This window comes from Aethina tumida, chromosome 1 (assembly GCF_024364675.1).
Source record: "Aethina tumida isolate Nest 87 chromosome 1, icAetTumi1.1, whole genome shotgun sequence".
NCBI classification, from domain to species: domain Eukaryota; kingdom Metazoa; phylum Arthropoda; class Insecta; order Coleoptera; family Nitidulidae; genus Aethina; species Aethina tumida.
Genome location: NC_065435.1, coordinates 3,780,121 through 3,801,510, shown reverse-complemented (window position 1 = coordinate 3,801,510; position 21,390 = coordinate 3,780,121). Strand labels below are relative to the sequence as shown.

The window sequence follows — 21,390 nt, the reverse complement described above, 5'->3', positions numbered from 1 at the left end:
CCAACACAAAATCGCTATGAAAAGATAGGAGGCCGTCATCAAGGATCAGTTGAAGAAGTTGGCTACAAGAGGATTATCAAAATTGAAAAGGATGAAAGGACCCTGTGGAAGAAGAATGAAGTGGCGGACTTTGAAGCCACAACCTTCTCCATCTTCTGTTTTTGGCTATCGACATCTTCATCAGCTTCTCAATTGTCAGAACCTTCTCCCCGACTGTCAACTATGCCATTAACTTCAACTGGCTCACAATAATTTATTTGTTATAGAATAAATAACAAAGTTCTGATTTATTTTGATAAATAAACTTGTTTGTGTTTTATTTAAATTGTTTGGGGTTGAGGTGGAGGTAAGTAAATTAAGACAAGATACTATAAAATTAATCTTTTATTGCAAAACTTCACAAAATAAATATTTTGTAACAATACCTAAGGTCCACACACTAATCAACAAATTAATTTGTCATTGTGTGAGCACCAAACACAAACAATCTGCAGTACACACATGACCACATTCATGACCAACACTAAAACTGAACTAAATAATAATTGAGCCACCCTAAGCAAACATACATGCGACTGACATAGTGTTATGGCTACCCGACAATAATAAAAATACTGTCCATGTCATCTACATATATTTACCCATCACGGCTCGAAAAATATAATATAACATATTCCAGACTTAACAGAACTAATCTAATTCATCATCGTGATCCCTTCGATAAGGACCGGGACAATTTTCTTTTAGATCTTCCTCATCTGTACCTGTAATTACACAGTATAAACAGTACAAATGTTTAGCCCTAATGTAATCTATCAAAGTTAAAAGATTATCTTCGGTTATGTATTGCTCGAACTCCTCATCAAACTCATCGTCACTGCTTTCCGTCCCGCTGTCTACTTCCTTCTTCTCCAGCTTCCGCCTTTTCTTCATCGTGTCTTTTGTCCAAAAATATTCCTCCACCGGATCAGACACTTTCTGTTGGGCAAATTGAATTATTAAAGATTAATTGTAGAATAGTGGCTTATTAAATCTCTCAACATTTTATATTTATACATACACTTACCTATAATTACGCAATAAAAATGTTTAAAGTAGTTTTTCTTTTTGTATATAAACAATTAATTGGCTAAAATTCAATGTAGTCCAATTTTAAAGAATTTGTAACTTCTAGTGTATAAAATTTCTAATAAATCACCACTTTTATTTAGACTTTTGAGCACAACTGCATATTTATTGGACTAATTTTTTTCAAAATCTTCCTTTTTTGAGTACCTATTATAAAAAATAAAAACAAATAATTTAAAGTGTTTCTATTTTTCACTGACATTATTATTAAAATATTTTTCGTTTCATTTTAAAAGAATTTATTAACGGAATTTTCATAAATTATTGATAAATCACCACTTTTATTAAGATTTTTGACCATAACTGTATGTTTATTGAATTAAATTTAATAAACTTATCAAAATAATCTTCAAGTACCTGGCATAAAAAATAAAAGCAAATAATTTAATGTGTTTCTATTTTGCATTTCTATTATTATTTAGTTTTATTTTAAAAGGATATTTTTTAAAGGAATTTTTATAAATTACTGATAAATCACTACTTTTGTTAAGACTATTTACTAAATTTAATAAAATTTTCAAAATCTTTTTTTTTTGGAAACCTATCATAATAAATAAAAACAAATAATTTAAAGTGTTTCTATTTTTCATTTATACTATTATTAAAAAAATTTTAAAGGTTAACTAAAGGAATTTTTGAAGAATAATTATTCAACTTGGTCGATAGAATACGTTTCAAGGTCTAGAAAAAAATTTAAAAAAAGCGAAAACGTAATTACCTGACTGCCTGCATTTTTACATTACAGAAAAATATTAAAAAATAGTGTAAATATAAATAAATCATATCATACCATTTTTCTAAAAACTAAAATTTAGAAATAAAGTTATATAATCAACATACACTGCGAAAATCCAGTTCTTCACATATCCTTTGGGCTTTGTAGAAATCTTTCCTGAGTAAGTTTAGAGCAGTCCTCTCCTTGGTGTGCAGCCTGAACTGACTTTCGTGGTGTTTTAAGCGGTTAATTTTGTTTTGTACTTTCTTGTTGTGTACTTCCTTTAGGTGGGATTCACGTCCAATTCCTGAGGTGCCTTGCCTTAAGACAATGTCGATGGGTTCCTTTAAGCCACTTTTGGATTTGCCAAGACCTTCGCCAGCCCTGAAGCCCATCTTTTCCAGCATCCTGAAGCCTTTGTTTTCAGTGCTCAATGCTGTGTTCAGGCCCCTGTCTCTGTTCTCCCTTTCCAGTTCGTGAAACGTCTTTTGCCTTTTGTTTATCGCTTCTTGTTTCTTTTTAAACAGTTCGTGTTTGCGTTTCTCCCGGTTGAACAGCAAGCTCGGTCGTACATCGTCCTGGCTACAAAATCGTAAACGTACATAAAATGCAACTGAACAATCTCAATGTACTTACCAATCAACTAAAACCTTGAAGGACATATAATCGTCCTCCGAATCCGACATGTTCCACAATTTTTTAAACGGTTTAAAAATAAAATGTACAAGCCTAAATTTTTGTTGATTAAAGAACTGTCAAACACCTCCGACATCCCAAATCAAGTGCACCGGTACAACTATCCATAAAAGCTACGGGGGAAGTCCATGTGTTATACAATATGCGTTTTAACAATATATCACTAATATTATACTACTTTAAGCTGGGTCAATGTGTATTTAGGTATTATTTAACACTGACAACAACATAATTGTTCAGTATATTTCCATTACATTATTGTAAGCAGAAAACTGTTTTTAATTTTTACATAAACAAACCAATTTATTGCAATATTTGTGTTTGTTAATACTTTACAAAGGGCAGTTAATGCTTTAAAATCAAATTAACAGCTAATTACAATCAATTAATACAATTTAATAAAGTTAAATGTGGCGTGATAAACATGAGGTTGTTTGGACTTAAAGCTTTTCGAACGAATTGTTGTTGCTCTATCCTCCTCTTTCTAATTAAATTCGCCGATCTTCGCTTTCTCTCGTTTCAATGTTTATTATGTCCTGTGTCAGTGACGTCGAACGTCAAACGTAAGCAAACATAACCAACAAACCCAGTTAAAAGTGAATATTTTATTGTTAAATGCAAATAAAATGGCCTGGCTGCAAAATTTGGCCGGAAAAGCCGAGGACCTGCTAAACAAAGTCGATCAGAATGCTGCCACCGTCCTAAACAAGTCTACATCTAAATCAACGGAAAAACTAAAGTAAAGGTTACGTCCCTTAAAGTTGTAATCGTTAATTGTTCGCTTTTAGCTTGTTGACATCTAGTTCGAGCAGTGACTTATTTAAGGAGGATGAAATTAGAGCCAGTTCCAGTCACACCAGCTTAAATACATATAACAGAACACCAGTAAAAAGACAGTCCCCAGTAAGTGATGTTCCTAAAGATACAGACTTGGTGGATACAGGCATAACTTTCACAGTTACATCAGAGAAGAAAAAAGGTAAGAGCTCTTAACCATCCCTAATATTAAACATGTATATAATGGGACTCCCATTTCAGATACAGCATCAGAAGAGGCAATAAGTGATAAATTACTACGTAGTGATAAATCAGTGTCTTCCAACTCATCAATACATCACAGGTGACTAATTTACTTATTAAGGATGACATATTTATTTAGGTGCTAGTTTCCTTTTAGCGGAGGAAGCGCAAAATTTACACCAAAAGATTGCAAAGCTTGAACTTGAGAATCAGGATCTGAATAAGCAGCTTTTAAATCTGCAACACCTTTACTCTGGTTTAAGAAATGATAATTCCAATCTACAAACTCAAATTGAAAGAACCAATGAACAATTATCCTTTGCTCAACAGGAAAAGGAACAGTACATTGCGAGGGCCCAAAGAATTTTACAAGAAAAGGAAAACTTGATAGCTTTAAAACAAGAAAATGCATCACCTGAAGAAAACGAGAATATATTCGCGAATTACAACGACCAGTTAAAGGAAGAACTAAAATTTCAACAGGAAAAAAACAATGAACTGTTGGAGAAAAATCAGAGATTAACAAGTGATATACAATCATTACAAATGCAACACCAAGTGATTTTAAATGGTTTGCAGCAGTCAAATCAAGCTTTAGAGGATAGTCTATTGAATGAGAAAAAATTCAGAAAATCCGCTGAAGAAGATTGCATTATTAAAACCAGGGAAATACAAGCAAAACACCAAGAGTTGACCCAACTTGAAATGCAGTTGAAAGAACACGAAAACGAAATTGCGAAGTTGCAGTTAGCATTAAAACAGAAGAAAATGGTCAATGTTAATGAAGACCTGGAGAGTCAAGTGCAAAGTTTAACGCAGACACTAATGATGAAACAGAACAACTTAGAGACTGTCACAACTGAAAGAAATGCCCTGAGATTACAGGCTGAAAAACTGGAAATGTTGCAGAAGGAACATCTGCAGAAAATCGCCCAGCTACAGAAATCCCAGGTGAAGATCATCAACGTTCAAGATGCAAACGAAGGTGAAAATTAATTAATTAATAATAATTTTTATGTGACTCATTTTGTTACAGATAGAAATCAGATACCAAAGTTTATGAGGGTCTCCCTGTTTGATCAGGGAATGACGAGGAGAGTGAAACACGCTTATTCTGTGGTGGATGCCATAAGCATTAGAACTGGAATATTTCTAAGGCGCTACCCTGTTGCTAGAGTTGTTATATTTTGTTATATGGTATGTTTAGTTAATTTATTATGATGTGTCTGTGATAAACCCAATTGTTTTAGGTACTTCTGCATATTTGGGTCCTAATAATACTGTTTTTATACGCACCCAGTAATAGATAACCAGTTATAGTACTGTTTGTGTAAAGTGTTGTTTAAAATTAATACATAATTTATAATTGGTTTATTTATTGTGTTGTTTTATTTAATGAATTAATTGATAGCTTGTCAAAAAGAATGGATTAATTATTTAAACAATTTAAACAGGTTAATTCTTTTAATATTAAAGCTACATTAAACCTTAACTTATGGTCATTTTCTGCATCAACAGTAATTGCTATTTTCCTCTGGTTCTTCATACTAACACTTATAGATTCCTTCTTCACTAAGGTACTAAAAAATGCATATATATATATTTACCTATTATCTAAACTAATATGAATTCTCCATTTTAAGTAAGACGACTTGCCAAAATCAGTGTGGGTGGCAAATTGTATTTTGTTGACGTCTTCCCTATTATTAATTAATGGCAACAATTCACGAAGTTTTCAGTAAATCCAAGCTCCAAAAGTCTGCTGTTGTACTCTGTCATTAACTTCAAAGAAGAATCTTTCATTCAGAATGTTAAAATCATGGCAAATTTTATATATTGTTTTTGTATGATCTTGGTTTGGTGATTGTTGTATTGCTAGAGCGAGTAAACAATTATATTAATAATTATCTAATTTGACACATTATGGTAAGACTTACTTTTTAAAATTCTGTTTTAATAATATTTTTCTTATACCCACCCAGTAATAGATAACCATTTATAGTACTGTTTGTGTAAAGTGTTGTTTAAAATTAAAACATAATTTATAATTGGTTTATTTATTGTGTTGTTTTATTTAATGCTTTAATTGACAACTTGTCGAAATAATTAGATTAATTACAAATCATTTATTTAAATAATTCGCCTTTAAACATGTTAGTTCTTTTAAAATTAAAGCTATGTTAAATCTTAACTTATGGTAATTTTTTGCATCCACAGTAATTGTTATTTTCCTCTGGTTCTTCATACTAACACTTAATATCACACTTGTAGGTACCTTCTTCACTAATGTACTACAAAATGCATATATATATTAAAACATGAGTACTATTTATGTATTAATTACCTATTAACTAAACTAATATCAATTCTCCATTTTAAATAAGACAACTTGCCAAAATCAGTGTGAGTGGCAAATTGTATTTTGTTGACAACATCTTCCCTATTACTAATTAATGGCAACGACTCCACGAAGTTTTCAGTAAATCCCAGCTCCAAAAGCCTGCTGTTGTACTCTTTGTCATTAACTTCGAGGAAGAATCTTATAAGTGACAGATACACTGCTAGGATACAATGCAGGGTTTCCTTTGGAATGTTAAACTCATGGCAAATTTTATCTATTATTTTTGTACGATCCTGGTTTGGCGATTGTTGTATTGCTAGAGCGACTAAACAATTATATTAATAATTATCTAATTTGACACAGTGTGGTAAAAAACTTACGTTTTAAAACCCTGTTTTGTACTTCGTTTTGTGTCTCACATACTGTGTTAATTAGAGTTTTTGGCACCTGCGTTAAATTCATTTGTATTTATTACGGAACAAATTAAAAACAAACATTAAAAATTTAGAAACGTCAAAAGGTCGTCTTCTTCTTAACTCGTCTCGGTTTCAAAAGTGATTAATAAAGATCCAATTTGACATTGCTAATAAATCCTAAAACGTTAAAATGGAATATTTTAGCACACAGATCGTATTTATTACCGGTAATTACGGAATAGGGGAGCTTTCGGTTAAAAAATCTTTCACATCGGAAACGAAAGTTGGTAAAAAGTGTCCACCATATTGTTCACGTGATGTGATAGAAGACGCGAAACTTTTAGGGGTTTTGTTTAAGAAATCGTTTGGAATGGCCAAATAGTATCCGAAAATATTTAATCCGTCGTCAAATCCTTGATGTCCTGCATGTGGCACATGTGCGAGGTACGTTGGATCGAGGAATAACGGAGAAAACGAATTGCGCGCTCATTTTCCCCCAATCTTAACCTCACTTTGATCTATGTTTTTGTTTATATCATCAACAAATCCCGAAATAAAAACTTGCAACCTCTCTTGCAGGTCCTTTATTCTATGTAAATACGAACAATAAATATTCTCATGAATGAAGTTCAATAACATGGAAGAGATTGTTTCTTCTATCAAAGATGGAAAAGATGACTCCCCAGTTAAAGATAAGCTTTTCGACCCGTCTATTGATATGCTAGTTAATGATTTCGACGACGAGAGAACCTTAGAAGAGGAAGAAGCACTTGCGGCAGGCGAATCTGACGACCCGAACGCCGAATTGTCCAGCCTTCAAAAGGTACCCCTCATTGTCTAATTTGCCATGTACCTTGTTAACAATTAGTATTTTTTAAGGAGAGTAACATGCCTTTAGAAGAACTGTTAGCAATGTACGGTTACCACGGTGAAAACCAAGAGAACGAAAGTCCTGTTGAGGACGTAGACAACTCTGAGGCTGTAAACGAGGAGGAAAGTGAACCGGAACCGCCAGAGCAACCTTCAAAGCTCAGGGCATTGTACGAAAACTTAGAACCTGAAAACGACCAGGATGCGTCGAGATTATTGCGTTGTAAGGATTACATAATTTGATTTGGTGTGTGTAAAGATGTTGGTGTTTTAGCTGTGTCGAGAGTTAGTGAAGAGGAGGAGGAAGATTACGATTACAGTCCTGATGAGGACGAGTGGAGAAAGGTTAATAAGGTTATTTCCTTTGTGTCATTTTTACTAACAAAACCATACTGTTACGTCTATACTAACACACATTCATTTAACATGTTAGCGGGCAAAGGTGCTAAAATTTTTTAAATCAGTTTGCTAGCTCAATTAATTAGAGTGGAGAGTTTTGTCTTGTGAGTTTCCATAGCAGTAAAATATACGTTATAAACACAAATAAAATGGGTAAATAAATAGACTGATTCCATTTCAAATTGGCTTTTCCACTCACTTCTAAACTGGTTGGTCAAAATTTGGGGGTTTTTAGAACACGTTTAATAATAATGTAGAAAATCTAAATAATTTTTTTTCTCCTGTTGTAAATATATTATATTTCCCCCTAATCTGTGCTTCAGTATTAAGTTTTTCCCATTATTAGTACAATTTAGAAGAAAAACGTGATTAATTTTGATTGTTACAATCATTTTTCTGATATTTGTATAGTATGGAAATCACTTTTTGAAACATCAAAATTTGAACAAATTTAATTTGTTAGGCATAGAATCTACCAGTCTCTGCAATGTGTTAATATGAATTTGTTACCACTACTCCTGTATGGTTTGAATAAGTTCTTGTTTGTTTTTGATGTTTTTTTGTTCAGGTGCGACTGTCTAATACTTCCCAAAGGTGCTCAATAGGATTTAGATCAGGGGTCATTCAAGTACAGTTAAGTTTTTATTAGAAACCCCCCTTTAATAGTGTTTGAGGTCGTTGTTTTGTTGAAATATCCAAAGAAATGACATCACTTCTTCGACAAATGAAAACATGGTCTTTTTCCGAATATTTTAAGAATTTAAATACAACTGACCGCAAATAAAATAATATTCCATACTTTTCAAAAAATGTGTCCAATAAAAAAAACGATGATAACTAACAAATATTTTAAAAAATGCATAAAAATAGAAATATAGAGAAATTTATTGTGTTATGTTCTTGACATGTTTTAACATTGTGGTTGTGACATTTTTTACTGCTATGAGAGTTTGGTCCTTAACAGTGTTTGTCCACTAATCAGTTACTGTACACCATTAAAATCTGGTGGAACTTCAGGCCCAATTCACTCATCGTTGCGAGTGCTTGTGCCGGTTCCCCCGTTCGTGTCCCCATTTATTGCCATAACAAATGAATTTGCAGACCATCATGGTCGGCAGCGACTACCAGGCTCAAATCCCCGAAGGCCTGTGCCACTACGACGACGCGTTGCCATACGAGAACGAGGACAAACTGCTGTGGGACCCGTACATAACGCCGGAAGGTCTAGTGGAAGACTACCTCAAAAAAGCCTTAATATCGACCAAACCCGCCATACCGATGGGCACGCAGCTGCGCGACGACGAGCAGGCGCTTTATTTATTGCAGCAGTGCGGCCACAGCGACGAGGAGGCGTTGCGCAGGCTCAGAATGAATCTGACTCCGCCTTCGGAGGTGACGCTGTGGTCCGAGGAGGAGTGTAGGAACTTCGAGTCGGGCGTGCGCAGTTTCGGCAAGAATTTCCATCTTATCCAACAAAATAAGGTAGACTAACTAAATACGCACGAAGGATATTCATCGCATCATTGATTGTGGATGAATGTGGGTTGTGGTTTGAATGCTTTTGTTTATTGCATGGCTGTTACATAGCTTGGATATGGTGGACTGTTTTTATGTCGATTACTGTCTACAAATAAATGTTTTGTTAGTGATGAAGTGGCTGTTTCACATTAATATTCATTTTTGCCAACTATTACGTGAGCATTTCATTTAATTTTGTATTAGGTTGCGTTCTGAAACATAAACTTCATTGTACAATTAATATGAAATCAGGACTTGTAATGTTTTCTTTTGAAGTAGGATGCTTCGTTTAAATAATTTATTTAGTAACAAATTACTTTAAGCTAAGCATGCTACATCAAAAAATAGTATTACCAGTTTTATACCACAAATTATTTTAATAATATTAATTTTGTATACGTCTTTGTTTTGTATTTTTTACTTCATTATGATAAGATTGATGTAAACCTTTTATTATATAATCGGTTTCAGTAAAACACTCGTTTAATTACCTTTATTTATTAAAATGTTTATGTTATATATTTTTTGTTCTTTTGTATATGGTTTAGTCGGGTTTAATAAAATTTTCGTACAATTTTGTTTATGTTTTACTCAAAATATTACAACGCTTGATCGTTTTGTACACGTATTCGGGTTTCTGAAGGTGTTTTGGTTGCTTTATGCACTTAGTTTAGTGGCGTTTATTTTGCATGTGTCAAGACATCCATTAAACACATTTCATCCCATCCCATTTAGCATGTAATTCTGCATGTGTTAATGATCAAATTTGGTCATGAACATTGATGGGTTGCGAAGAATTTCCGTAACATTTCATCGGCTGTCTAACACTTAAACAAAAAGCTTCGATGTTGAGAGCTTGACAATAAATTTACGAATGAGGGGATTTTTATCGAAAGGTGCGGACAAGATCGGTGGGGGAACTGGTCCAGTTCTATTACTTGTGGAAGAAGTCTGAGAGACACGACATATTCGCCAACAAAACCCGCCTCGAAAAGAAAAAGTACACGTTGCACCCCGGACTGACGGACTTCATGGACCGTTTCCTGGAGGACCAGGACGGCAGGGACAGGAGCTCGTCGCCGAACGTGCAGTGCAACAACAGCCAGGAGAAAAAACCCACCGAGAACCACGGCCAAAGCAAATCGCCGGATGTATAGTATTTGGCCAACAGATAGTATTTAAGATATTATAAGTCGTCCCCTTGAAAGTAACTCAACCTGGAATGTTACTTTCCAGGGACGACTTATAATTGTTCATTCACAGTTTCATTTACAATATTCGTTACGGTTAAGTATTCTTATTTTTTTACCTGTATATTTGACACAGTACAAACTTGTATATTATTATTGATTTACGATGATAAGTGCGGTGCTTGGAGGACTGTCGTTTAGCAACTGATGACTTTTTATCACTGACGATGTGATCCTGTCAAAGCATCGCTTTTAAATTGGAAGGCCTTTAATAGACACTCTGAAACAAATTGTATTTTCTACAATTTTTCATCGTATTTAACAGTTGTTGTATTTATTATTTCCACAGTCATTTGTTGACATATTTTGTAAAGTTTAATATTTATTTTGTTGTACAACAATCACACTTTTGTTTAGAAACACGCTTAATTTTAATTTTAAGTTTCTAAAGCTTTCGTTTACTTAAATAACTTGAGAATCACGAAATTTGTTACACCTCGCAATGTAATGAAAGATTTTCTGTAAATGACCTAACACAATCTAATTAAAACAACCAAAAACTGTAATAGTTAAATAATTTTAGTACAAACAGTGTTGATGTGTGAAACAACAGTAGTCGGTTATTTTGACACATGTGCGGGATAAAACGTGTTCTTGGACTAAAAACGCGTGAAGCTGATTTAGCATGTAAATATTTTGAAAATTGTCCATTAGATTAGCGTACGAGTATTTAATAAGTGTATGATTTAATTGTACAAACGTTGTAATTTTTGTCCGGAAATGATGTAACTAGTATAACAGGTGATATTACATATAATTCGAGTGGTTTCTGTAACTCAATCGCAAAAATTAGTGCCTATACCATATACAAATAAGATCTCAGCGTCGTACATTTGTTCTAGTCACATTTTTACATCCGTCAATTGGAACAACTTTTACATGGGTTCTGTCTAATGATGTTTTTATATTTTGATCGAACGTACATATAATTTTGTTTGGATTTACTTGTGAACAATAGTTTTAGTGGTCACAGCATAATTTTATATTGTGATACAGCTGCGGAATAGTTTTAGACAGTTTAAGTTTGAATTGATTGACTTTCGGAAACCTCTGAACAGATATATTTTTGTTTGTACAAAATTGTAAATACAGAATGACTTTGACAGTAATGTAGGTGTGTCGTATGGATTAATTATGTATATACGTACAGAAATATCAAAAAAAAAGAGAAATGTGTACAGTGCATCTTTTTACACTGTGCATATTTTTCATTATGGAGTGCAAACAAATAAAGCAAATAAGATAGGCAATCTAAATTGTATTTTTATACTATGCTTTTAATTATATTTATATATTAGACTTAGATTTTGTTTATAAATTTATTTATTGTTAGAATATGTAACTATATATTATATACATACAAAAAACTACCAATTAAATGTCAAAGTTTTATAATTTAAAAATGATTCGCTGTACAGAGTTTTATATTTGTGCTACGTTTTTTGTACAGTTTAAGCACAATAACTCAGTCACTTAAAGCTTTAAATTATGTACGTCGTGGTGGGTTTTGTCATTACTATTTTTAAGTTATAAAAATTTTGATGTCGCATAACAGTATCGGTTAGTTTTTTTTTAAATATACATTTTTTATTAAACTTAAGTCTTTTATTTCACCTATTTATCACAGAAGTTCCCGTTATCAAGTTGCTGAAGTTTGGCGTACTTGAATAAATTGAAAAAGTTCTCGTTCCTTATTAAATGTGTTCAGAATTTTATCAATGAATCCAAAATATGACCTAGTTTCACATAAATATGATATTAAAAGCGTTTTACCAGTTTATATATAATTACATTATTACAATTAATTTATTATTTATAAGCTGTTTAAAATTAATTTTATTATACCATTTTATTTTATTAACTACAATTTTTTATATTATCTATTAACATTATTGATTATTAAAGTGACCAATTAACAACACAATATCGTTAGTTAATCTAAATAATAATAAGTTAAATGTGGGTTCCTTGTTTATTAATCGTAATATTAAATGACTCACAAAACTATTACTATTAAAATGATTAGAATATCTTTAAAGCTACTTTTGTTATTAATTAAAGGTTTTTAATAAACTTATCATCAACGTTTAAAATATTGAGGCTCATTGGTCATTTGACAATATAGCAGTTCTTATCGTCAGTTAACTTCTTGCTGATTAAATATGTATTTCAGAATTAGTCTAAAGGATTTCCAAGTGAGTCCATAGTAACTCCTGTTTCTACTTAATTAATTTTGCTATTAAAATATTATATTTTATTAATTAGATCTATTTAATAGATGATACTGTTTCAAACTCTCTACCAACCATTGACGTTTAAAATACGTTTCACAGTCACATCATTGGTCTCTGGACGACATAAGAGCCTTTGTCGTCAGACTATATCGTCAGTTAATCTTCTTGCTGATTAAATATACATTTTAGAATCACTCTAAAAGATTTCAAAGTGATTTTATAGAAACTCTCAGTATTTTTCTTAAATATATAGTACACATTTAATGCATTTTTTTATAATCTCTTTAATAATTTTGAAATAATTAGAATACCTTTAAAATTACTTTTGTTATCAAAAGATTATATTCTATTAATTAGAACTTTTTAATAGATCATACAATCGTTTAAAATATACATCATTGCTCATTTGATGTCGATGTCGTCAGTTAATATTTTTGCTAACTAAATGTGTTTTTCAAAAATAGGCTAAAAGATTCCAAAGTTTTTATTAGATCATATTGTTTCATATTCTATACCAACCATTGGCGTTTGAAATGCTCAGGTTTGTCGTATGTCATTTGACGATATCTACTGGAAGTTGGGTTGTCGTCGATGTTACCATTTAATTATTCATTTATTGATTTTAACAAAAAATTGCTTATTGGTTTATAGAAATTGTTTAAGGATATTGGAATTTTGGGTAAAATAGGGTGTTAATAAAAAGTCCAAGTTTAGAACTAAACAAAATTTATTTGATCAATTTTCTCATTAAATACTAATATTGTTTTAAAGTACAAAAATTGAAGATAGAGTTTCTTAAAATGTGAAACTAGTACGAGTATTAAATATAACATTAGATATAAAAAAAGTATCATTTTTTAATAACACATTAAATAGATAATTATTAAATAAATATCAGTTCTGTTACTATAAAAGTAGTTTTTTCATTTTTTTTAGTTTTTTTGGATGCGATCAACCACTTACAATGTATTTTGTGGTTAGCCGATCTTGGATGCAGTGATATGTGGGAAGGGGAAACATGGGGCAAGAAAATACGACCTGAAGAGCTATAACAAATGTTTATTTAAATGAATGACATGGGCTACAGCTATAACGATGAACCACACACTCAGATACACACACACACGATTTGAGATCTGAATGTAGAATAATGCACAAAACCTTTGGCCTATCTAACATTCAAAGTTTAGAGAAAATACTTATGACAAAAAAATATCACCATTTACCCTGTGCAAGTCTCTGTTGTTGTCAAAATGCAAGTGACCAACTGTACTCAAGCGGACAGACTTGCTAGGTACTAGCTGAACATATGGTACAGGTACACAACATGAATACACAGTGACGGAAACCAATCAGAACCCGCCCAAGTACGGGGGATAGCCAGGTGGATGTGTTGGCGCAGGTTGGGGATAACTGTAATACGGATAATTGGGACTAGGGACGTGGATACCGGCTGGCCCATAGCCTTGAGCGTACGGAAGCTGCGGATATGCAAGGGGCGGCATCGCTTCGTAGTGGCCGCTCCATGTTGGAGTCGGATACAAAGGATACCCTGACGACGGCGGATAATTGTACGGAACAGGACTAGCTCTCGATGAAACGTTGTAATTTGTATTGAACTGGCCGGAATACTGCTCTGGTGACTCACCTAACTGGGCCTCGCCCTCTGTTATACTAGGAATCTGGTCCACGAGGGACTCCAAGCCCGACAGGCTCTTGGAAGCGATGTCTTGGTTTTGGCGCGGGGAAGGATACTGCGGCTCCTGCGGCGGATCCATGTTGTAAGAGTGATACGGATAGTGCGGCTGCTCGCTGTTGCTGGATGGAGCCGGACTGCCCAAACGGCACTCGGCCTCCTCGGCCATGCTGGTGGGCGGCTCGAAGTCCAGCGGTCCCATCGGGGAGGCCGGGGAGCCGAGCTGCTCGGAACTGATCGCCGCACTGATCTCCGAGCTCAGGTCGGAGTGGGTGAACGGTTGGGAGTGTGGTCGGGGTGACTGGCTGTAGGGCGGTCTGGGAGACTGGCTGTAGGGGGGTCGTGGGGATTGGGTGTAGGGCGTCGGCTGTGGAGCGTACAAGTTGCTCGTGCTGTTCGGTGGCGTCAGTGCTGGGCCCATTTGATAAAATGTGTTGGGCGACTGAATTGGGGACTGATTGGAGTAGCACTGGGACATGTTGGTCGATGTATTATCTGACGGGGTCATTTCTAGATTCTCTACTTTAACCTTTTTAGGCCGGCCCCGTTTCTTCTTAGGAAAATCACAGTTATTGTTTTGAATTTGCGGCGGTTTCCGGACCACTGGCTTCGGCGGCGGCTCCTCACCTTCGACTTTGATCTTCTTCGGTCGGCCGCGTTTCTTCTTGCACGGGATTATAGTACCATCTTCGTTTTTAATCACAGCGTTACTTATGTCCGTTATGTCCGTCGAGAACGGGTCCGGCTTCGGTTCGGCTTCGTAGCATGACTTGACCCTTGGCTCCGAGAACACCATTTCGTTCTCGTCGATCTCGGTGATCACTCCGTTCAAATAATCTCGGAATTTCTTTAGGGCTGCGTAAAATGGCACCTTGTCTGCGGCTCTTGGTAACTGGGCGCATCTTGCACTTGACGATGGCATCACCCACATGTGCTACAACCAAACAACATTCAAATAAAACTAATAAACTACAATTACTCTAATCGCAGCTCTAATCCACTGCTCAGTCACTTACCGTGTTGGTGCCTTCGATCAGGTCAGGCTGTCTCCCGAACTTGAAGTCTTTCTTCCCCGAAAACACCTCGTAAATTAGTTTACCATTAAATACGGCAATTTTAGGTCTAAATTTCCTTAATTTCTCTAACAAAATTTGACTACCCTCTTTGATTTCTTTACGTGTTAGATCGGCACTGCCTTTGGTGGCACGGCTGACCATATTCGTAAATCCAATGCCCACTTGCAGTAGCTTGTAGTCCTCGTCAGCGGACATCTGTTGCGGGGTCAAACCCGCCAAGTACAAGCATTTCCAAAAGTGGTTGCCTGGTCCGGCGTAATGATGACCCTTGTATGCGGCAAACAATCCCGGATTTATTCCAATCTGTAATCGTATCAAAAACAAACTCATTTAGTGGGTCTTAAACACTTGCGACGGTGGCCAACTTACAATAATTATATCTAAATTCTCGGTTAAGTGATCTGGTAAAGTTCGTTTCGAGACCTCCTCCTCGGGCATCCCATTAAATCTATCGTGCTTTTTTCGTTCTTTTATAGGCCGAGGAATTCCACCATTTAAATCTTGATTAAATTCAGGCCTATCAAAATTGAGAGTTTAGTACATAGAAATTTCTGTAAACACAAAACACAACAACAACAATTATTAAAAAAGTTTCTAACAAAACATACGGGAAAATAAATGTTAGAATAGAAAACTACGACAATAAGAAATCATTAAACGATTCGTTTTAACCATGCAGTAAAACAAGGACGTGTTAATGAGCTTGAGATTAGTTCTGTAATTGCAGAACAAATCACTGAAAAATTATGTTTCTTGTTTAGAAATTTATTATTGATTGTTTTATCAAGGACAATAACGCTAAACGACTCTAAAAATATTAACTTTGACCCTGACTGTGCTATATCTTAACAGTTAAATGAAACAGCAAATGTTTTCTTTTAAATCGTTGTTTCTTTATCCTAAACATTTATCTTCCATTTATATTTAGTTTATAGAAAAATAGTTTTGTCCGCTTTCAGTTAAAAGTAATTTATGGAAATTTTACGAGATTGTCCAAATTTAAAAGTTGCAATTTTTTCCTTATTTTATGGAATATAATATTGGAACGTCCCTGTATAACATTGCAGTCAAAAGCCGGTCTAGCATCAGCCTTGAAACATTCGACCTTTGCTGATGCTAACAATCGTGGTCTGTCCGTTGCTCACCAAGCCGGAAATACAGTCGAACAATCTATTTCAGTTTTTTCCTGTGTAGATTACCAAACTTTTAAAGCAACGTAATTTTTGCTTTTAACAGAAATAAATTCTAAATTTAATAAAAAACATATCAAATTGATTTTTTAAAAGTAGATGTTGGATACTCCTGTTTACATTATATATTTTATAGACGTTCTTCTGGATTGATTTGAGTTTTTGTTTTTTATTTTAGAAAAAAAAAGTAAATAAATCGTAAATAATTCTTATTTAAATTTAATTAATTATTATAAAATTAATTTACAGAATTAATATGAGTATAGAACAAAATACTGAAAAATTTTAATTAAATTGAATATTTTGTTTTGTAAAATTAAATATTTGACATCTCTGTTTACATTATATTTTCAAAATTTAAAAAGAAATTTTTTAAATGAACTAAATAAATTTTGGAGCCTCACATACATATTCGAAAATTAGAAAATCTTTGAATCAACTTAAATTTTTCTTTTCTTATTTATATTATAATATTTTTAAATTTGAAATTTCAGAAAATCCTTAATTTAATGATTTTTCTGACTTTTTTGAGAAGAAAATTGTGGACACTCTTGTTTATATTACACATACAATCAACTTGAATTTTTATTTATTTTTTTTAGAAGAAATTTTCAAAAAATCTATTTTTGCTTTTTATAAATTAATTTTTAATACCTCTGTATAAATTATATATCTAAAATTTCGACATTTAGAAAATTTCTGAATTAATTTTAATTTGTGGTTCTTTTTGAGAAGAAAATCTTATTATTAATGTTACAATAATTTTAAATTTAATATTTCAGAAAATTTTTGAGAAGCAGACTTTAGACATCCTTGTTTATATTTTATATGTAAACTTGAAATTTCTGAATTAATCTGAACGTTTTTTGCAAGAAAATCTTGCGCATTTGTTTTATTTATATTGGAATATTTTTAAATTAAAATAAAATTTTTAATTTTAAATTTAAATATTTTGTTTTTTTTAGAAGAAAATTTTGCACCTCTATCTAGATTATAAAATTAAACCATATTAAAATCAATTAAAATAATTATTTTTAGCAATAAATTTCGCCCCTATAATAGATAGTAGATTTAATTTTTTTTAATAATCTTAATATAATTTTTTTACGTTTTATATTTTACAAAATTTTAATTGTTCAAATCAAAAATAATGTGCAAAATAGTTTTTCTCAGTAACTATGATTAATAATGATAATTATAAAATTTACAATTTTTTAATTAGATATAATTTATAAATTATTATCTGTGGTGCAGAAAATAATGTTTAAAGTAATTATGATGATTAAAAATCGTAAATTATGTGAATTATTTTTTTCTGCTATATAATTATATATACTCGTGAAATGGTAACTAAAATTTTGATATCGACTGAATTTTATTTTTTAAAATATAATTAGTCGGTTTGTCGATTTTTTGTTAATTGTAAAGGGATTCATAATTTCATCTTAACATTAAAATTAATTTTGATATTTGTTATATATACGATAAATATATAATACGCTGAAAAAATTATTTATAATTAAATTATTTGAAGTAATAAAAATGATTTCAAAAACAATTTTTGAAAATTCTGATAATATATGTAATAATTTAATTTTGGATTTTCACGTGAGAGTTTGGAGTATAAAAACTTAACATTGAAAATAATTTTTAAATTTGTTGTATACACAATATACATGTAATAAATTTAAGAAATTATTTATAGATAAATTATTTGATTTAATAAAAATGATTTCGAAATTAATATTTGAAAATGCTGATAAGATATATAAACAGTAATACATATAATTTTAAACCCCTAGCAAAAGATTTAATTTAGAATAAAAAATATTTACTAATAAATTATTTGGAATTAATAAAATGATTTCGAAATTAATTTTTGAAAATTCTGAAAACATATTTAATATATAAATACTAATATATAAAATATATTTATTTTTGGAGCTCCTGTAAATTAATTTGGAATAAAAAAATTAATAAAATTAATTTTTAAAAATTATAAAAATATATTTAATATATACATAATAATATACAAAATATATTTATTTTTGAACCCCCTTATAGAAGACTTAATTTGAATTAAAAAAATTAATAATAAATTATAATATATTTTTTTAAATCTATTGTGTATATAATATGCGTCACAAATTTAAAAAATATTTACTAATAAATTATTTGAATTCATACAAATTATTCTGGAATTAATTTTTGAAAATTATGAAAATATATATAATATTTATTAAATACTAATATATAAAATATATTAATTTTGAACCCCCTTGTGGAAGACTTAATTTTGAATAAAAAAATTCAAAATAAAATTAATTTTTTAAATTTATTGTGTATATAATATGTATGTAATAAATTAAAAAAAATATTTATAAGTTATTAGAATTAATATATAAAATTTTGGACCCCCATGTGAAAGATTAAATTTAGAATTAAAAATTAAAATTATTTTTTTAATTTGAGTTAATAAAAATGATTTGAAAATTAATTTTTGAAAATTTTGATAATTATATTTTCGAAATTAAAATAAAATCAATTATTTAAATTTGCCCCCCTCGAAATGTGGAAATAGGCAGTTTAAAAAATAATAAAAAAAATTAAATATATGTGAATAATTTTAAATTTTTTAAGTGCACACATTTAAATTTGGACACACTTTTAAATCATAATCGGCATAGCACAGGAAACACCGAGAACGGTTTTTAATCGCACTTAAACGTACGCCATTAATACAAAAAAGAAAAAATACATTTCAGTTACAACATTTAAATTTGGACAACCTTGCATAACGACAGCGAACCGTGTGCCGTGCGGAGCCCGTTGCGTTACCAACAGCCTCCGACTTTTGTTGTTAACAAAACGCGTGGTGCACGCGCAAAACGGCCCGAAAAACTATTCGTCGCGGGCCAGCCCGTCTTTTTTTAAAAACGCTACCTGTGAATTATGTTCGCAGCGACCGAGTGCACAACATGGAACGGGTCCAAAAACGATACGAATTCCGCCAAAATAAACCAATTACATAACTAATATTTATAAGCGGGGGGGCCAGACGACGACAAGAAACATACACAGAAAGAGAGAGAGAGGCTGGCGTTAACGGCGTAATGCTGTGTGGGCTGCTGAAGCGAACTATACTTTTTATTGATTGATTGTGGACAAAGAAACAGCTGATCACCCGCCGCCGTATAGCCAGGGTCCGGATTGCGATGGAACGGCACTACTTGGTGATTGGTGAACGGTGCTGTTGTTCACCACCGATTCACGGCTGTGATTATGCATGATTTGTGATGGACGGGTTGGCGTTTGGGGTTCTGTTGTATCGGGTTGTTTACACGTGAACGGGTTTGACAGTGGCGTTTTGACAGTCCGGGGCAGCGGCACACAATGGACGGGGAAAAAAATTTGAATGAGCGATTTAGGCGTGTTTGTTTGTTTTGATCGTTTTGACAGATAAATCCATGCAGAATAAGGTTAAGTTAAAGGGCGGCTGGTACTTACTGTTCCGGTTTGATTTTCTTTTTCCTTCCGCGTTTTTTTGGACCCGGCATGAGTTGTTGGGTATTGATTGGTGGCATTTGGGTATGAGGATGCTGGTGCATTAGATGTGGGGGCCCTTGGGGTACAGGAAGCATTGGCATGGGGTCATCATCAATGAAACTGTATGGGTCTTCGAGTTTTTCGCACTTGACATCATGGTTATGGCTGTGGGTCATGTTGCTTGGGTTGTTAAGCAGCATATCGGCACTAGTCTCATAACCATCGTCATGGGGCTCTAATTTCATGTTACTAGGCAGGAAACACAGAATTAAAACGGACGCACATACGAGTCGATTAAATGTGCGGACTTACGTGTGTGTGTCTGATTGTCTGATTGTCTGTATGCGTGTGTGTGTTCGAGTGTGAGTGTGTGAGGGCGTGTATGAAAAAATGCCATGCAAAGCCTCAGCCTCCGACACCGAAAAATCCCAAACGGAAAGTCGGGATTTCTCTCAAATTGGGCAACAAGTAAACAATTCGATGGGAATCCGAAGGCGAAACGGGCCGGAGTTGTGTAAACACAATATGCACAGCGGTCATCAAACTGTTCAAAAGCAAAATTAAAATAGATACAAGGATAAAAAAAATCATTCTGTAAATAAATCGTTACAGGTGTAAAAACGTCCATGCCATATTGCCAATAACCGCAAAAAAAGGGCAGCGAAACAAAATGCGCGTCCACAACAACCGAATCAGATGTTATGGTAATTAAGGGAGGTAAATAAAAATACATAAATCGCATAGAAGGGAGGGTGTAGACGTGAGGGTGACGTTAAAATGGGGGCGCGGGCCAAAAGCGGGCTACTTACACCTTGTACTTGTTGGAAAAGTTGACGGGATGATTATAGGAATCGTAGTGATGGGGTCCCAGAGACTGGACCCCCGATTCCGGGGCACAGGTAACACCGCCCGAGTCCATGCCCGCTCCCAGCAAGGTGGTGGATTCGCGGAAAAGAGTTGCCACCTGCATCGGAGATTTTATTGGAGCTATTGCTCCTCACCAAAAAAAAAACTAAACCACACACACTTTACATTAGGCCCGCACTAGCTTGCAAAAACGCAACAACAACCTCACCCTTTAAAAATAGTCCCAACTCTGTGATTGGTTCAACGAACGTTTTGAAAAATCAATAGAATGTTATCGGCCAGTATTTTTGTAGAAGCTTCGCTCCGGAGCTCATTGTCGGTGTCTCCGTGAGCGTCGCTTTTCTACGACGCTCGACGTCGCTTTTTTAGCAGCGCATTCTATCAAAAAACCAGCCCAACTAAAAAAAATGCAATGACATACATCACTC

General features: G+C 33.2%; 5 protein-coding genes across 11 annotated transcripts; 2 read left to right on the top strand and 3 right to left on the bottom strand.

Annotated features, from left to right (window-relative positions):
- Positions 1 to 371: 371 nt before the first annotated feature.
- On the bottom strand, positions 372 to 2,631 carry LOC109601631 (G patch domain-containing protein 11). Its single transcript, XM_020017884.2, has 3 exons — positions 2,480 to 2,631; positions 1,969 to 2,425; positions 372 to 978 (listed from the first exon to the last, which is right to left on the bottom strand). The coding sequence occupies exons 1-3, from the start codon at positions 2,527 to 2,529 to the stop codon at positions 691 to 693; spliced, it is 795 nt and encodes a 264-aa protein (XP_019873443.1). The 5' UTR covers positions 2,530 to 2,631; the 3' UTR covers positions 372 to 690.
- A 463-nt stretch (positions 2,632 to 3,094) lies between these two features.
- On the top strand, positions 3,095 to 4,937 carry LOC109601632 (golgin-84). 2 transcript variants are annotated; one of them, XM_020017885.2, is made up of 6 exons: positions 3,095 to 3,278; positions 3,328 to 3,518; positions 3,578 to 3,659; positions 3,706 to 4,544; positions 4,596 to 4,756; positions 4,810 to 4,937. In XM_020017885.2, the coding sequence occupies exons 1-6, from the start codon at positions 3,166 to 3,168 to the stop codon at positions 4,867 to 4,869; spliced, it is 1,446 nt and encodes a 481-aa protein (XP_019873444.1). In that variant the 5' UTR covers positions 3,095 to 3,165; the 3' UTR covers positions 4,870 to 4,937. The 2 variants fall into 2 exon arrangements, with proteins under 2 accessions (XP_019873444.1, XP_049820330.1); XM_049964373.1 differs by lacking the exon at positions 4,810 to 4,937 and having other exon boundaries at positions 4,600 to 4,753.
- Positions 4,938 to 5,669: 732 nt separating this feature from the next.
- LOC109601640 (COMM domain-containing protein 5) lies at positions 5,670 to 6,422 on the bottom strand. The gene is made up of 3 exons (XM_020017895.2): positions 6,281 to 6,422; positions 5,904 to 6,225; positions 5,670 to 5,850 (listed from the first exon to the last, which is right to left on the bottom strand). The coding sequence occupies exons 1-3, from the start codon at positions 6,360 to 6,362 to the stop codon at positions 5,682 to 5,684; spliced, it is 573 nt and encodes a 190-aa protein (XP_019873454.1). The 5' UTR covers positions 6,363 to 6,422; the 3' UTR covers positions 5,670 to 5,681.
- Positions 6,423 to 6,627: 205 nt separating this feature from the next.
- LOC109601639 (mesoderm induction early response protein 1) lies at positions 6,628 to 11,948 on the top strand. Of its 2 annotated transcripts, none has more exons than XM_020017893.2 (6): positions 6,628 to 6,760; positions 6,896 to 7,139; positions 7,196 to 7,409; positions 7,461 to 7,531; positions 8,687 to 9,067; positions 10,000 to 11,948. In XM_020017893.2, the coding sequence occupies exons 2-6, from the start codon at positions 6,939 to 6,941 to the stop codon at positions 10,258 to 10,260; spliced, it is 1,128 nt and encodes a 375-aa protein (XP_019873452.1). In that variant the 5' UTR covers positions 6,628 to 6,760; positions 6,896 to 6,938; the 3' UTR covers positions 10,261 to 11,948. The 2 variants fall into 2 exon arrangements, with proteins under 2 accessions (XP_019873452.1, XP_019873451.1); XM_020017892.2 differs by having other exon boundaries at positions 7,461 to 7,540.
- Positions 11,949 to 13,296: 1,348 nt separating this feature from the next.
- On the bottom strand, positions 13,297 to 21,335 carry LOC109601644 (uncharacterized). Of its 5 annotated transcripts, none has more exons than XM_020017900.2 (5): positions 20,905 to 21,335; positions 20,057 to 20,344; positions 15,729 to 15,876; positions 15,300 to 15,662; positions 13,297 to 15,217 (listed from the first exon to the last, which is right to left on the bottom strand). In XM_020017900.2, exons 1-5 carry the CDS (start codon positions 21,063 to 21,065, stop codon positions 13,940 to 13,942), a joined length of 2,238 nt encoding a protein of 745 aa, XP_019873459.2. In that variant the 5' UTR covers positions 21,066 to 21,335; the 3' UTR covers positions 13,297 to 13,939. The 5 variants fall into 5 exon arrangements, with proteins under 5 accessions (XP_019873459.2, XP_019873462.2, XP_019873460.2 ...); XM_020017903.2 differs by having other exon boundaries at positions 21,171 to 21,333; XM_020017901.2 differs by having other exon boundaries at positions 20,057 to 20,639; positions 20,905 to 21,045.
- Between the last annotated feature and the right edge of the window lie 55 nt (positions 21,336 to 21,390).